Here is a 16,765-nt window from a genome sequence, read left to right as displayed (position 1 = left end):
TCACTTCTATCCTGAAAAATACATTGGTATATATATATATATACACATAGTATAAACAATACAGCAAAATACTGTATCAGTCTCTCTTAACGTCATGTCCTCAGCAGGTGGCAGTATCAGCGTTTCAACTCTGCAGGCCTATCTTCCATGTGTCTCAACTTGTGTTTTAATATGTCAAATTACATTTTTAATCCATACGTATTGCATAGTAACAGTGGTTTCTAATTTTAAAGGCAAATGGCCAAACTTTCACTTTCTATACACAAGACAGTTATTGTCAATTGTGGACACTACTTGTTGAACTTACACAAGTTTTTATTCAAAAGGTAGAAATAAACTGCAGTAAAGTAGACCTTGGATTTCCAGGCTGACTGACGTATTATATTGCAAGCTGCTTGTCTGATAAAGAGGCCTGTTTTGGTATCAGTTGCTTCATTTCTTGTACTACCTTCCAACCTGGTGGCCTATTTTTTGGCCTGTTTTTCCTGAGACAAACCCAGCAAGTTATAACCACCAACCCCCCACTCAAATTCTCAGGACACCCTGAAACACACAAGCCAGGAGAGGGATGTCTAGCTGTGGATTGCATACAGAATGGTCCTGGGCCACAAGGTTAAGTAAAAATGACTTTTTAGAAAGGGTAGCATTCCACTTTGAAACCAGCAGAGCAGGTCATATGGTTCAGTGTCCCGTCAAACAGATAAATAGCAGACAGCCATCCCATCCCAATGCTGAAAACTGGAGTTCAACTACCATACAAGTTGAGTTGACATTTGGCTAGACAAGCCACTGAGCTACACCAAAGTAGGAGATTAATTCACTGTTTTCATAAATGCATGAAAATATGCAAACTTCATCCTCTGGCCACATGGCGGGCCAAGTCTCCACATTGTTATGCAAAGCCTTGTCAAGGAGCAGCGGCCTCTGCTGTGCGATTGGTGGAACAGACACTCCCCTTTAGGATGTCAACGCCCTTCTCTGGCTCACTTTTAATTCTCCAGGCAGCATGTGACTGAGGTTATGAGAGGGGAGACACATTCCCATGTTAGCCCCTCAGTTGCTCCTCACATCAGCTCCAGTTTCACCATTTCTCAATTGGCTGGCCAATGACCCAATCACAACCCACACCTTCGCACCTTCCCCTCTTAGTGCAGCTTAACATTAACATTATTATATAACGCACAACCTGCCGTGCAGTTGTTTGCCCCCAGGAAACACCTGTCAAATGCTTTGAAAGCACAGGCATTTGCAATTTAATGAGGAGCCTGTTCTGACTGGCAGTTATTTATTTTGCGTTAAGTCAATTTTGCCTGACAGGTTTTTGGGGATGTGCAATATATGTAACATATTCCCACATCTAGTTGGATAACATGGCACTGCTGTGTACTTACATTTGAGTGAATCTGAGTTTCACACCGCACTATTATCTGAAGGAACTGTGTAGCCACCATGAACCGTCTGTTCCTTTTTAAAACAATATAAAGGTTTGTATTTAAAGCCTGTGTGTTTGTATTTAAACAATTGTTTCACTTACAGCAGATGTTCAAAAGCATGTTGCCCCAATGCTAGATGGGCTGCTAGCATTTCTGTTAAAATATCTCAGCTTATCATGGCCTCCATCACATTGCTACTGATCATTTTATTGAGGTTCTGAACTTGAATAGTTATGCAAATACTGTACACAAAGCTCCACTGTTAAACACAAAAGTACACCGTGTCTGTAATCTCTCTCTCCATATCTGGGTCTATAGAGTTATGTTTACCGTGTGGGCTGAATGTGTATGTTTACATAGTTTTTTTTTCTCTTGTATTTCTGAGTGTTGACTAAAATGATGGCACTCCAGGCCAAGGGCCCAGTTTTCCTTCATCATCTTGCATTGTCTCTTGATTTCCCTTGGGTGTGTTTTTTAATGCAACTAAACAGAAATTAACTACTTTAGTCTGCTCATGAGGAACCCAGAGTAACAAAACACACATTTTGCAGTTTGCAATAGGATCAACGCATCTACCTCACAGTTGTACTTTGGACTGTTTTTTGTGAGGCTTTCAAACTTACTCAGCCGAGTGCAGTAATCTTGAAGACGGATGTTACGTAACTTTCTGTAGGATTTAGGCTGGCCTGGTTTCAATGACAAAATTAGTCTAATACCATTTTAATAACAGAAATGTCTTCAGGACTACTTTAAACATATTCGCATGACTGTGGAGGTGACAACAATGCAGGTTGATTCAAAGGCGCCGATGTACTCAGATGCACCCTTGCACCTTCATCAAGACGGAAGCTTGTGATGATAAGATGTTATTATTCCACACGCCTTATTTTCAAAGGCCTAGGCTGTGCAATCAAGCGGTATGCGTTTTAAAAAGTGACATAATTAGGTCACGTTGAAAAGGGATTTATTCTATTTTGCATAAAAACAAATTTGCATTCCACATTAGACTATTAAAAAACTACCAACTACAGTAAAAGCAAATGTATATCCTTTTACAAATTACAAAAACAGTCATGAAAACATTGTTTCCTTCCTCCTTTTTGGTGGTGAATCAGGAAAGGGAAAGTCAAAATTTTCATTTTGAGAATGCCTGCTGAACCAACATCATTTAAGTGCAATACTGGCATCAAATTAACAAATTATTGGAGTAGTTCAACACATGCAAAAATAACCTACAACAACAATGTGTGGCTTTAATTTCACTTTCCTGCAAAAGTACAGTAGAGCAACAGCAAGCTCGCACAGGTATTGCATCAGCTGTCACCCAATCCTTACAAGAAACTCCGAGTTCAGCGTAGCAGCTGATCTGCTTCTGCCCTTTACACAGTGACAGGTGTGTGGATGTGCGTGTGCGTGTTTGTGTATCTGCAAATGTTTGGTCTCCATGTAGTGCTCTGTTTAGGTGTCCATAGTACTTTGTTTGGTCTCAGATGCTGTTGTTGTGGTAGGAGTAGTCTTTTTTGCTAAGGAGAAATAAAGACACACTGTATGTACCAAAAGACTGCAGAGGCACTGTGCTTGTGTGCATGTAGAAGTTAGATGCTTTGTCAGCAGGCCGTTGATTGTTCAGTGTAATGTGAGTATTGTGCAATCCTCTTAAGTAAGTTCCCCTGAATTTTATAATAAACGCCCAGTGCGTTTTAGCTGCCTTGTCATAGGTGTGACACTGATCACTGTGAGTGATCATGCCCATTCAAGGCTGTGGAAGTGTAACCCCCTCTCCATTCACAGTTAAATATAGACGTTTGACTGAGCTAATGTGGTAGTGGAAATGCACAGCTGCTGTAGTCAAACTGCAGACGGGACATGAGGTCTGAATTGGATGACGTTACTTGAGCATCAATCCTAGCTTGATATGCTTCCACTGTAGATGAGTATTCAATGCCAGCTTGCATGTATTTAGAGTTTGTAATTCAACCCTGAACGCCACATCAATACGCCTTCACCTTCAGCTCATGTATGGAAATAAAACCTATTACAAAACAGAATGGTATAATTAGTGCTTTCTATTAACTTTATTTTCTAAGTAATACAATCAGGGCTGGGCGATATATATTGTAAGAGCGATGTTAAAATGTTGATCGTATACATTTTTCCGTATCGTTTCTATCGCGATGGCGACACTTCAGGTTCTGATTCTTGGGAGTTGTGTTCAGTTTGCAGTAAAGCTATTGACCATACTATAATACTTTTTTTAGGATTATACAAAAATATCATATAGAATATTTATTCATTAAATTACCAGAAAACATGCTATATCTTGAGTCTTTGGTCGTGTCATGGGAGGTAAAAGTTCCTCAAAAGTATCTCTGTAACACAAACTCTTGAGCCAATAGCTTATGGTGACCAAATGTGCAGACCACAAAATCCAGTCATTGGTTTGCAAAGCTGGCAGGATTTATGTGGTACAGTAACAAAGCTAATTATAGTGAAAAAGCTAATTGGATTACCAGTTCAGTATTGAAAAGGCTCCAGAGATCTTAGCTCGAATTGGATTTGATGCTAGAATCTCTTGTAAAATATGTATTACATATATATAACAGATCATAGATTCTCCCCAGGCATTGCCATATAATATTTAGCATTCTTCTCAAGTTTTACGCAACATTACAACATAGCAGTTATCTTGAGTAAACCCTTAAGGCGCTGACAAGAGAGGACTGGCCCAACTTGTCTTGTCTTGGATATTTCAACACCTACCTGAGAGGTGTTACGTGTCATACCAACATTATGCATTTGCTTTACTGCAGAATTTTACAAGCGTGCATTAGGCATCGTTTTAACTCTGCATGTGAGAAACATATGTACTTTGTTAAAGCTCAGGTAGCAGCTGCTTGGCTTTAAGAGTTTGATTATGTGCACCAGAATGCCATGCAGTATTACTTTGTATTTATTTCATCTTTTAACTCGTGTCAACTATTGTTATTATTAAAGTCTGTCCAGAATGGATTGCAACATTCTACTGGCATCTGTCTTCTCTATTGTTCATTCTGCACAGTGTTATATGAAGTTCAGCATACGCCCTGAACAGGAAGTACCAACTTGATGCCTTTTGAAATGTATGTCTATGCTTCATGCGGGGTATTTACGTAAACAGCTGTGCTGCTGACATCATCTTGAGCAAACTTCCAGAAATCCTTGCTGTTTCTAAAAATACTTTACCACTACACGTTTAAGGCGACTGCAGCAGATCTCTGGAAGTCCTTTTCCAAAAAGGTTTCTTTTGCATTACACTTTCTTGGATTGGTGTCGATCTTGAGACTCTCTTTTATCACATTTTGCCATTTGCTCCATTTCCTGCATTGACATTTACAAGTATATTGTTTTGTAACATGAATGTTTGCTTACACCAAGACAAGGCTTTGCGCTTAAGTTACAGTATCCAAAGGGACAAATGTCCTTGCTGAAGTTCTGTGAACTGCACGGGCACAGAGTCACAAAGTACGCATTTCTGTCCTGTTGTGTCTAATCTCTGTTATCAATTCAAGGTTCACTTGGACACATGGGAATTTCTCTGCTAATCTTTAAAGGTCACTCAAGCATCCCGGCCTGCTGTTCCTGTTATTATGTGTTGTTAACTGTGCCACAGTTTGGAACCCTGAAGGTAAAATAACTGCATGCACTGAGAGAGATGAGAAAAGAATTTAACAGAGACGAAACAACTAAGTTACAATTATCATTGTCTGTTGGCAACTAAGATAAGCTTGGTATGTAACTGGCCTACAAAATCTACATGTATTCAGGATCATTCTTTATTGACTGCAAGTCATTCTGTGAAATGGGGATCTTTTAAGACCGTTTAAAGTCCATTTAAAAAATAGTATCACAGAAAACATGGTTTACTGAGGCATCCAAATACTGTAAGTACTGGGGGTGCTGGTAAATTCTGCTCAAGAGGCCTATACGGTGTGATGTCAGTTATTTTGCAGTGCATGCAGTTACATTTTATTCAAGTATTTAGGGCGTCATACTTGAAAAACATTATACACAATGACGTTAGGTGTCAAAGACAGATGGAGACTAACTGGTCTAATGGGAAAAACCAACACGTCGCAAGAGGTGTCATTAAAACCAGGAGTTATACCTATCACACTAAAAGTATAATGACATTTTCAGTATTTCAGGCAGCTGTCAGAGGTTCAAACATGCTCAGGGCTTCACAATGTCCAGGAGCAATGTGCTTAATGAATACAACCCCAGAACCTGCTTTAAACCATTTCCCTCTGGCAAGACACACCAACGGCCTCACCAGTGACCCGGTTGATGAACAAAACAACTGTCACAAAACCACTTCTTGAGGATTGTTCCAGTGACACTTAACGTACCATAAACTGAGTGTAGTGCATGTGGCTGCAAATACTGAATGCCCTTCTTTCGACACACCAAAAAGAAAAGTTTATCCAGTTCTCACAACTTTTTTTGTGGCTGCATGGCATCAAAAAGTTTGAAGATTGGTCCATATTACGCTTCAAAGTCACCACGCTACAGAGGAATAGTGTGGGAATTATTAGTTGGCAATAATTTTAAATTCTGATAAGATTGTTCGGCAGTCTGACACACTATTTAACTGGACATCGGATGATGCAAAGTAAATGAGGGCCCTAAAAGCTTCGAGATATGCTGCTGGACCACTTCAGGACTTTGCCAATGCAATAATTTGTCTTCATGTATGAGTCATCTTTGTTAAATCTAAAATCTCACTTGAAAGGGGGGACTAAACAGTACAGCATTAGCAGGGTTTAATATGTTTGATTCTTAAACCAAGAGGGAAGCAGACATTCCCTAATGACTGCAAACATCTATAGGTCATTATGACAAATGACTTGACGTGGATTAATATCCTTAAAAGTTGGTACTGTATTTTTCTTCGTTTTACCAGCAATGGCTTGTGATCCTCAACGTGGAAAAGAACTTTTTAACCATTGTCTGACCGAGCACAGGTGCCCCTAATAACACTTTCGGGCGGAACTAACGAGGATAGGGGATTTAAAAAAAAGATACCGAAAAACATCCATCAGGATCAATAGTTGTAGTCAGTATAACAACCCTTCTTCCTTAGTGAAGCCTTTTCTTTTAAATTCAGAAGTGAAAAATCTGCACTATCAATGAACTGAAAAACACAAGTCCATGTGTTTATAGTTCAATATAGAAATCTTCATGTCCACGTTTCCTCAATAAATTGATTTAATAAAAAAAAGCTTTATTCTCTGAAGTTAGCTTGTATGAACTCCATCCCAGGTACTAAAGCATGGAGGGCTATAAAAACATCAGGGGGTACCTTGAAACACCAATTTCTAAATGCATTTTTATTCAGTGCAATTTATTTGACCCACTTTAATGTATTTTTGCCAATTGACCAACATTACTAGCCCGGCACCCCCATTACTTTTTCCATTCAAAGTAGTTATTGCTCATATACTTTATTGCAATGTTTCTTTTACCATCTTTAAAACAAATTGGGCACTGTAAAATTAATTAACATACCTTAAAAGAAGAAGACAATGAAAAAAAACCATGATGACAGAGACATTTGGAAGGAGTAGTTGTTTATTACAGAGCATAAAGAAAACTACCCAGTCTAAACATGAAGCACAACACAGTATGAGCTACTTGTTCCTCTGGAAGTTGAGCGCATGTTGGTAGGAGGGGAGAAAAGCAAATGGGGGGTAGAGGAAATAGAAAAGGCACTCTTACACTTACTGTAACCAAGGGGGGTGATCTCGGAGTGGTAAAAGGGAACAAAAAACCAAAACTTGAATCTATCCCACACATGGAAAGGCTGTGTAAACAAGGCTGGTTTCTCTGTACTACACCAGCCAAACGTTGCCAGTCCAGTGAGGATAGGTAAGAACTAAATGATTGCACCAGGCTTTTGAATGGGATTTCATAACCAACCCACTTAAAAATACAGCCTACAGTCCAAAAACAAGAGGTTTTAAAATATTCATTAACAGTAACCAGTGACACTTCGTTGTTGAGGCGGACCAAAGCTTTTCTGTAAGACACTTTGGAGCCTCAAGCCAAACACTGAAAAATGGTCAAGTCAAAAGGAATTCAAGATTCAATCGCCATGTGTGTTTAAAGCTGCCTTCTGAAATCTCGGCTTCTCTGTATCCACGCCGTGTTTCAGAGAACAAATAAATAGTGTTACAGTTTGACGTCAAGCCAATAAGACTCTGTGGCAAAGAACGCACTCCTTTAAGAATAAAGATGGGGACCAGGTTTCTCTGTAGCTACACCTGCCATCAATATACTTAAGGAGTTAAAAGGACCTTTAGTCACTTCAAACCATAAAAAAGCAAGTGAATCTACATTTAAAAAAGGATTTGTTTAAAATTTAATCTTAATGCAATCCAAGTTTTGCCATTACTGTCAAGTATAACAAATACCTCTGCAGACCAGAGCAGTGACATAGCAGCTTCTGACTTTTCTGTATGACGTCAGAAAACAGCAAAGGTCTGTAGGGGCATCTGGCACTTCATGCTCATTTGAGAGCTTGAATAATCAGGATTTGGCTGGCCCATTACCCTGCAATGCATAGCATTTTTTGTGAAAACAGCAACACTTACAACTGTGCCAGTCTAGCATCCTCCATAAAGAAGGGGGAATAAAGCTAACAAAAAGGATAAAGAACGCTGGGTCAGAGAATAATTATACCAAATAGGAGGAATGTTGAGAAAGACTTGTTGAGATGGTTTCAGATCAGATGATCCTCTGACCATCAAGTTATTCTTCTAAAATGGGCTTGAAAAATGTAGACGTCACGCAGACTCCTCAGATCAGTAGCACCAGTGAATTGAAAATGGTATCTCATATAGCCTAATATGCTACTGCCGTAACACTGAATAGAAGGCTAACAATATTGACGAGTGTGGAATGCAACTGAACGCAGCTATTCAGGGTCTATCACAACAAAAAAGCAGGGGAACAAATCGTAACCTCAAAACCTGGGAGAATATGAAGTACTACGGTGCATGAGTTTGAGGAACCCATCCAATTCTTTAAACATCAAGTTTCTAAGCCATGCCTACTATGACCCAGTAGGATACTGTAACCAGCCGAAAACAGCAAGACAAAGGAGGGAGTTGGAGTGAGGAAGGGAGTCATGTGTTAAAATGAAAGCATTACTATGAGAGAGAGAGAGAAAGAGAGAGAATGGACTTTCACCCCCGGAACCTTGTAGGCTTCTCTGTAGTATACACCAACAGGCCTGGGGGGAAAAGCTTAACATGTTTAGTATTTGAGCTTTTTGGGCACCTCCCATGGGAAGGAGTCTCGGCCAAAGTGGCCATAGGCCGCGGTCCTCTGATACAAGGGTTTCTTCAGATCCAGCTCCCTGGAATACATAATCAACATATTTAGCAGCAGTCACACCCAGTGACCTCAAATGCACACAATCATACTCACACAGGAATAACGCTCACATTAGCCGGTGGGGAGTGTCGAGCCACAAAAAAAAAAATTAAATATCAGGTTTGTTAGACCAGCTGGTAAAGAGGGAGACGTGAAGCCTGGACACTTACCCTGACAACCAAACTCATCTCTGCGTAGCGTGGGTACTGCAGCTGCAAACCACTCCCATTTACAAAAAGGACACCTCTCTTACTATGCACTACAGGGCGTCATTACAAAAGATACCATACACGTCTAACCAAATAACGTGTAACCATGGACACTGTCATTCAATCCAGTGGAAAGTGATATGGTTATATCAAAGCTGTTGATCACCGAGGGCAAAGAGAATGCAAGCTGTAGCAAAAGGAAACGGCATTGGCTCTGAAGAGTTTTCAAATACATTATTAATTAAATTAAATCTAAATCCAGGACAAGATAATTTAACAGAAACAAAACTAAAGGCACCAACAGGAAACAATCTGCTGTTTCACAGAGTGACTGGTGGCTTCTGGAGGATAAACATTACCTGACAATGACTCCAGGGCGGAGATCAAAGTTCCTCTTCACAATATCAAGCAGCTCCCGCTCACTCTTGTGGGAGGTCCCATAGTGGAAGATAGAAATGGAAAGGGGATGGGCAACTCCAATGGCATAGGAAACCTAGTACAACACACATGTACATTATATAAAGCATAAAACAGATAAAACTTCAGGTAGGATCCTCTTGCAGCCCTTCTCTAAAATTAAAAGATAGGTTCTACCACTTACCTGGACTAAAACTCTCCTGCAGAGCTCAGCCTTCACCAAAGACTTGGCCACCCAGCGTGCAGCATAAGCAGCAGAGCGGTCCACCTTTGTATAATCCTTCCCAGAGAAGGCACCACCGCCGTGGGCTCCCCAGCCTCCGTAGGTGTCAACAATGATCTTGCGTCCTGTCAGTCCAGCATCACCCTGTGATAATGATTAGGTGGTACACAAGTAAGTAACTTTTTTTGGGTGGGGGGGGGGGGGCTGAAAGCCACATCCTCTTAACATTTACCTGAGGGCCACCAATAACAAATCGCCCGCTGGGTTGCAGATGGTAAATGGTGTCATCATCCAAATAGATGCATGGAACAACAGCTTTGACGACCTTCTGCTTCAGAGTGTCTCTCATCTCCTCCAGGCAAATATCCTCATCGTGCTGAACAGAGACGACAATTGTGTGCACACGCACTGGAAGCATGGCACCACGGTCCTGTCTGTACTGGACAGTAACCTACAAAAAAATTAATATAAATGAGCAAAACCGCAACAAAAAGATGATTTATACAAGTTAATAAAAGCAAGTATAACAGCTTTACCTGTGTCTTTGAGTCTGGTCGAAGCCATGGAAGGGTGCCATTGCGACGCAACTCAGCCATCTTAGCGTTTAGTTTGTGCGCAAGGACAATTGTGAGAGGCATGCTCTCCTCTGTTTCATCAGTGGCATATCCAAACATCAGGCCCTGCAGAGTAGAGGCAATCAATATGTGCACACATTTCCTTAGAGGAAAATACAAGACCTCAATCCCGCTTCAGAACAAACACAGTAGACCAAAAAGCTGATTATTAAATACTGACCTGGTCCCCGGCTCCAATGTCTTCCTCATTGCGGTCAATGTGAACACCCTGAGCGATGTCAGGAGACTGCTGCTCCAAGGCCACAAGAACATTGCAAGTCTTATAGTCAAAGCCTGTGAATGAGAAATATAGCAGCAGATCAAAACAGAGTGCATTAAAAACAAATGGCAGATCCATAACAATAAATCAATAACATGCAAGACCTTTGGATGAGTCGTCATATCCAATTTGGCAGATTGTATCACGAACAACTTTCTGGTAGTCCACTGTGGCACGTGATGTCACCTCACCAGCCAACAGGATCATCCCAGTCTTGGCAACAGTCTCTGCGCCAGGAAAGAAAATGAATATATTTCACTGTCAATGCAAACATCGGATTTGAACTGACACAAAAAGAAACGGTTTTTTTACTTACCACATGCAACTTTGGCATCGGGGTCCTGCTTGAGATGGGCATCTAGAACTGCATCACTGATCTGATCACAGATCTTGTCTGGAAAAACAAGAACAACGCAACTTAGCACCGGCGGCAGCAGCAACAAAAACAACCGATTGCAGCAATGGTGTAAATCGCTGCACGTTAGCGCCATTGACAGTCTCGTGCTCAGTGGGAGTGGCTCTCAAGCCTCTAATAGTCGCCATTTCAGCATGTGCACGTGTGTTGGGGATGGATAAGGCGCGCAACTAACCCGAGGACCGGAAGGAAAGCACGACACACTTCAAAACATTCAATAAATTGTATCTACTTGCTTCGACCACCGTATGCAGTTATTCGGGCCAGCTGATGCCTTTAACGCCAGCAGTCATTGTGCTTATATGCATAATAATAATAATAATAAAAATAATATCTATTGTATCCCAGGATACTTTGATATGTTCAGGAAAATGTTTACCAACAAAACACACTAACATTGTAATGAAAGAATATTAAAGTAGCGTTAACAGGGATTGCCTGGTGTATTTGCAGAGATTAGCTAGCTACTAGCAGCGCGTGCTCGACACCGGCCCAGCTACACTGACGTAACTAACGGAAAAGGCCGTAACGTTGACAACGATTGATGTTCCATTTTTATTTTAATGTAAAGTGAAACCGCACTCTCGCATGTTCTACATATAGCTTAATTTGTTCGGACAAACTCAAAAGAACAGTGTGTAAGAGTCTTCTTACCGGGATGTCCTTCGCCGACCGACTCCGAGGTGAACAAGAAACAGTCCTCGTCAATGAGGGAGTTATGGAAACCATTCACCTGTCCGTTCATTGTTGTCGTTAACGGCTGCTGTTAGCGTGTACAAATGTTAATGTTAATATCAGCCTTATTCTGGATCTTTTCTACAAGCAGTGCCTCTGCGTTTGCACTCCTCTCTGTCTCAAAGGGCACGCTGGTCTCTCGGTGTGTTGCTCCTGTAGCTGAGCCTCATGGCGCAGAGCTCCACTATTTATCCAGTGAAGTCAGACGCGCTGACGTCACTAGGAGGTGGACCGTACCATCGAGCCTATCGAGGGGTAAAAAAAATAAATACAAAAAGCCTATCGAGGGGGTGTGGCTATCGTCATCAGAGTGTACTGCGGAATGGAAGTCGTACAGTAACCATGTGCTTTTAAAAAATCGTTACAGTGATACGAGAGCCTTTCTCAATCAGCATTTTGCCGTAGAAAGTACCTCACCCCACCAAAAGACAGTTAGTTAGTCCCTACCTGTTCAAACGAATGTTTTCGATGCCACTGTGTGCACAAGATAGCTGGATAAATACTGTATACAGTATATATACGGATATTAATATTGTCTATATAGTATAGTATATAGTCTCACTCTATATGTAAAGATTCAACATTCACAAACTTCATTTATCCCCAGGGGATAATTAAGTAAGGCACGTAGAACAGACATTGCACAATGACAAAAAGAAAGAAAGAGTGACTAAGAATAAATAGACAAATACGTTATGAACCTAATAGAATAAAAACAAAAAGACAAAAGGAAAGTGTCTTGAGATAACTGTTGTTATGATTTGGCACTATAAATAAAGTGAATTGAACTGCACTTTGTGTTTAGGGCATGTGCTGTAATTGGGTGACATGCATTTTGTTAATGGATATCATTTTTTCAATAAAGTTTGAAAAAAAAACAACCTTATGTTCTATTGTTATTTTACAGGGGATGTACAAGCTAGAAACCCTACCAGTCTTGAATGAAAAATCTACTTTTGTTAAATTACTGTCCTGATTGTACAACAACTGGATTTAAATCATAAACTTCTCCACCATCACATGTGGTCACCACACTCCCACAATCATCCTTCTTGTATGTCTTCATTCCCCAGCCTTGATAACATCTGACAGTGCTACACCCCATACCTCAACCATCACTAAAACACAAATTGGTTCTTCATTCTAACTATGAGATCGAAATTAACATCAATCCCTAGCCCTAAATAGCTTCTTTAGAAGTTAAGACTGGCCAAGGTATTCTTTCTTTGCAAAAATACCAACTTTATGTCCTGTATTTTAAGCAGGTGACCGTCTGTAATGAATACAGGAACAGTCACCTGTTCAACAGTGCAGTGTTTGTTGTAGTGACAGTTGTGTTTTCACAGTGTTAGGATCAGTGTAAAAGCTAATATTTAATCAGTGAGTTAGATAATACATAGAGACTTCAGAGGCCTTATAAAAGTTCAAATGTCAAACATTTGTTTTGTAAATTGACATTGATATGATCTGTTTTTCACGATGTGTATAACACTCCTTCTGGCTTTGTGTGTACCAGAAGTGTACCACACAACAAATAAAGGTTTCACAGAAACCATTATTATAGTAGTATAAATCAATACTGGTATAATTAATATGATAAACTGCATCCATTTTAGCTATCCCAAGAACATCAGAACATGTGTTTCCCTGGTGAAATAACCTGGAAATACAACAAAGTAAAACCAGTGGAGAGAAAAGCAGAGGCTGGAGATACTATATCTCAACATAACTTGATTATCCTTTACTTAAAAAGCTCTCATCTCGGTTTTACCCTTCAGGCACCGTTGGGAACACGCTGTACCTTGTACCTTTGTGGCCAACAGACAGGTTTAATGAATGTCTCCCCGACGTCATGTACCTGCATATCGTATTTTGCTTGTCATTGTAATTATCTAACATCCTGCACCTATTGACCGTCCCATTAATTTTACATTTTAAATTTTTGGCTAGTAACAGTGACAAAGCATTTATGAAGATATGGGGCACACAAACACAGTCATGCTTCAATCAAAGCACTGAGTTGCATCATAGAGCAGACCTGATGTTCTATCTTACCTACAGTGAGGAGATATAACATGATCATGGTGCTTAAACAATTAACTTTAATAGTGTCTGTTAGGTAATGATCATTATATGAGATAAAAAATAAAGGTATCATCAATATCCAGCAGTAGATGGACACTGATAAGGGTTATTCCACAGACTCATATTCTCATATCAGATACTACAACATGTCAAAATTCTAAAGTTGCCTTCAGCACACACATACTATTTTATTAGTATTAGCCAAAACTGAACCCCAATGACCACTTGCAGGTTCATTAGTATTGTCAGCTTGTACCTTTTTTGTCAGTTCGTTTAATTACACGAGTATGCTGTTTATTGTCACTAAACCAAGCACCTCAATCCCTGACCAGTGTTGCATCAGAGCGGTACAGTCATTTGTCACCATGAATTTGCCGGGTGGACACTTTCTTTTCAGAGGGCAAAAGCGTGATGCAAGATGCACCTGCTGTTGCCTTCTGCAGGATGTGTTGTTCTTTCTGTTGCCCACTTTCGTTCAACAAGTATAGAAGCAAGCAATATCCACCATAACCAGCAATAAATCACAAAGAGCTGAGCGGTTGTTCAAAGATAAGTAATCGTAGATTGGGCCACTGGTTATTACTGAATGATGTTTCACACAACCGAATGTAATGCATGGACCATAAATGTTGTCGCATTAATGCCCTTCATGGAAATATTACTTGCACTTATTTGTGCAAAGGTTTAAGCAGCACAGACTGCATTTTCTCAAGGAATTAGATTTATTACTAGTTAGTTATTGACTTATTGTAAACCACATTATTTCAGTCAGTTTCAGTTTTGTTGTGACTCTTTTACCACACATGCAATAAATATAAAGAGACTCAGGAAAGACACAGACAGCACAATTTGAAGGGGAGTTTATTATTTCTTTGGACAGTGTTTCACTACTGCAGTTTTTGGGTTAGAGAACAAAGCAAGTAACCTCTAAAAAACATTCTTACCTTACTCATCAGATGATTTCACAGCAATTAACAATTCTCATAAGCCAAGAATTAGTATCTCTCAGGCTATATATCTTTTTTTGTCAATTTCATTCACAATTGTAAAAAGCGCGGTAGATTAAACAATCTACTCTTCAGACAATAAAAGCAACATCTGATCTGGATTTACTAATATGGAAACTGGACAAATCAGACTCTCTTTTCATAGTTCCTAATAGAACAAGAAAATAATTATCAATATTCTGTAATAACTGTCGAAATAATGCTCCCTCACTGGCCAGCAGAATTCAGGCTCATTTAACATTTAAATAAGAAAATAAATACATAATTTAAGTAAAATAATCTTTGTGGCATAGATTGTCTCCTATTTTGTTTTCTACCATACTTAATATTTGTCCTTTACATACATATATCTTCTATTGAGCCACATAAATACAAAACAATAACATTCTGTAGACAGAGCTTTTTTTCTATTAACATTTCACAATAGTCACTGGTCATGACTGCAGAACTGACCATACTTATCTAAGTTACCTAAAGTAGGACAAAGTTATACAATCTTTTTCTTTAAATCATGTTACTCTAAACAAAGCTCTATTAGATGTTTCATTTTGAAAACAAGAAAATACATGAATGCACTATGAAATGATTTGAACAATTTTAGATCTATGCAAGCATGACTGTCCTGCATTTTCTTCACCTAACACTTACACAGAAGTTAAATGTCTATACTGTCCTTACCAAGTTTTTTTAACAATTTTCACAGCCACGATTATAACAAAGAAGAGTCAAAAACAGCACTTTACGGCACAAAAATCACAGTACCGGAATGTAGAGTATGTCCAGCAGCAAACCATGCAGACACAGTCAATCACCACTCATTGCCACAGCTAGCAACAGCTAGCCACACACACACACACACACACACCCATAAAAACACATACATACAAAAACTGATAACAGACAATCACACTGAGGTTACAGCTACAACAGTATACACTGTCCTACACTAACAGCCCAAAAGTACAAAGTGTCTAAGATGGTGCATTAGAGGTCACACGGTAACAATGCAACACGACTATTGTGACTACCGTCACTGTCAGCTAACCACCAGGATCAGTAAGGGAGAATCTGAGCACAAGAACACACAAAACCAAAACAATGGAACAGTGAGTTGAAAAAAGACAGAAAGACTCAAAAATCATACAAACAATATAGCATTACATAGAACCATTTCATGTATTTGAAATATCACATTAGCGTTGTGATATTTCACAATAGTGGAACATGTATACTTTGTATCATACTGGCAGTATAATGCAAAGCCCTGTAGCATCTCTACATAGTAGAGTCCCTGCTCACATTTGTCAGATTATGAGTTTTACTTGCTTTTAGTTGGATATGTATTAAAAATAGAATAAAATCAAATATGTGATTTATTTTCTTGGTAAATTATTTAGTAAAGTAACTTTGCTGCTGTGAAAAGCAAGATTTAGATAAGGCTTATTAAAGCACATAAAAGGTATGTGTGTCAATGCAATATACTGTGTAAGTGTCCTGGGTCAGATATTGCTGTTTGTAACCACTTGAGTGCAGAGTTAGTGGCCAACCATAAATCAACTTGTTCTGGCAAGACAGCTTTGCTGTGTTTGCTGATGCCTAGCCACCCACACCCATCACATCCCACTGCACTGATTTGGCAGTCTATTTGAAGGCCTTTACACTCACATTTCTAAACTGACGTGCTGTGCCACTGACATGGCTGGTGGTTGAGCCCCATTAACCCCATTCTCTCCACCCACTTTGGTTTTGCTCAGTTTTTTTCATGCACCATGGATGCATGTTTTACATAATGTTAATACATATTGAATATCTAAAGCAAAAAGTATCAGCAAGAGTAGACCCATACGGCTAAGCCACATTGCATGGCTATCTCCATTTGCACATTTGCAGAAGCTAATAATCTGAGTGATTGTTGACAAAGCTGGTGATGCTTA

The 16,765-nt window shown here is 39.6% G+C and overlaps 1 protein-coding gene across 2 annotated transcripts; it reads right to left on the bottom strand.

The window, feature by feature from the left end:
• Nucleotides 1-7,028: 7,028 nt before the first annotated feature.
• On the bottom strand, nt 7,029-11,886 carry mat2ab (methionine adenosyltransferase 2Ab). 2 transcript variants are annotated; one of them, XM_083911906.1, is made up of 9 exons: nt 11,659-11,886; nt 10,906-10,983; nt 10,694-10,816; nt 10,491-10,603; nt 10,232-10,375; nt 9,928-10,146; nt 9,657-9,839; nt 9,415-9,548; nt 7,029-8,829 (listed from the first exon to the last, which is right to left on the bottom strand). In XM_083911906.1, exons 1-9 carry the CDS (start codon nt 11,747-11,749, stop codon nt 8,727-8,729), a joined length of 1,188 nt encoding a protein of 395 aa, XP_083768032.1. In that variant the 5' UTR covers nt 11,750-11,886; the 3' UTR covers nt 7,029-8,726. The 2 variants fall into 2 exon arrangements, with proteins under 2 accessions (XP_083768032.1, XP_083768033.1); XM_083911907.1 differs by having other exon boundaries at nt 7,029-9,548.
• Nucleotides 11,887-16,765: the final 4,879 nt, after the last annotated feature.

This window comes from Echiichthys vipera, assembly GCF_963691815.1.
Source record: "Echiichthys vipera genome assembly, chromosome: 4".
Lineage (NCBI taxonomy): Eukaryota > Metazoa > Chordata > Actinopteri > Perciformes > Trachinidae > Echiichthys > Echiichthys vipera.
Note: the sequence above shows the minus strand (reverse complement) of the source record. Positions and strands in the feature narration are given on the sequence as shown.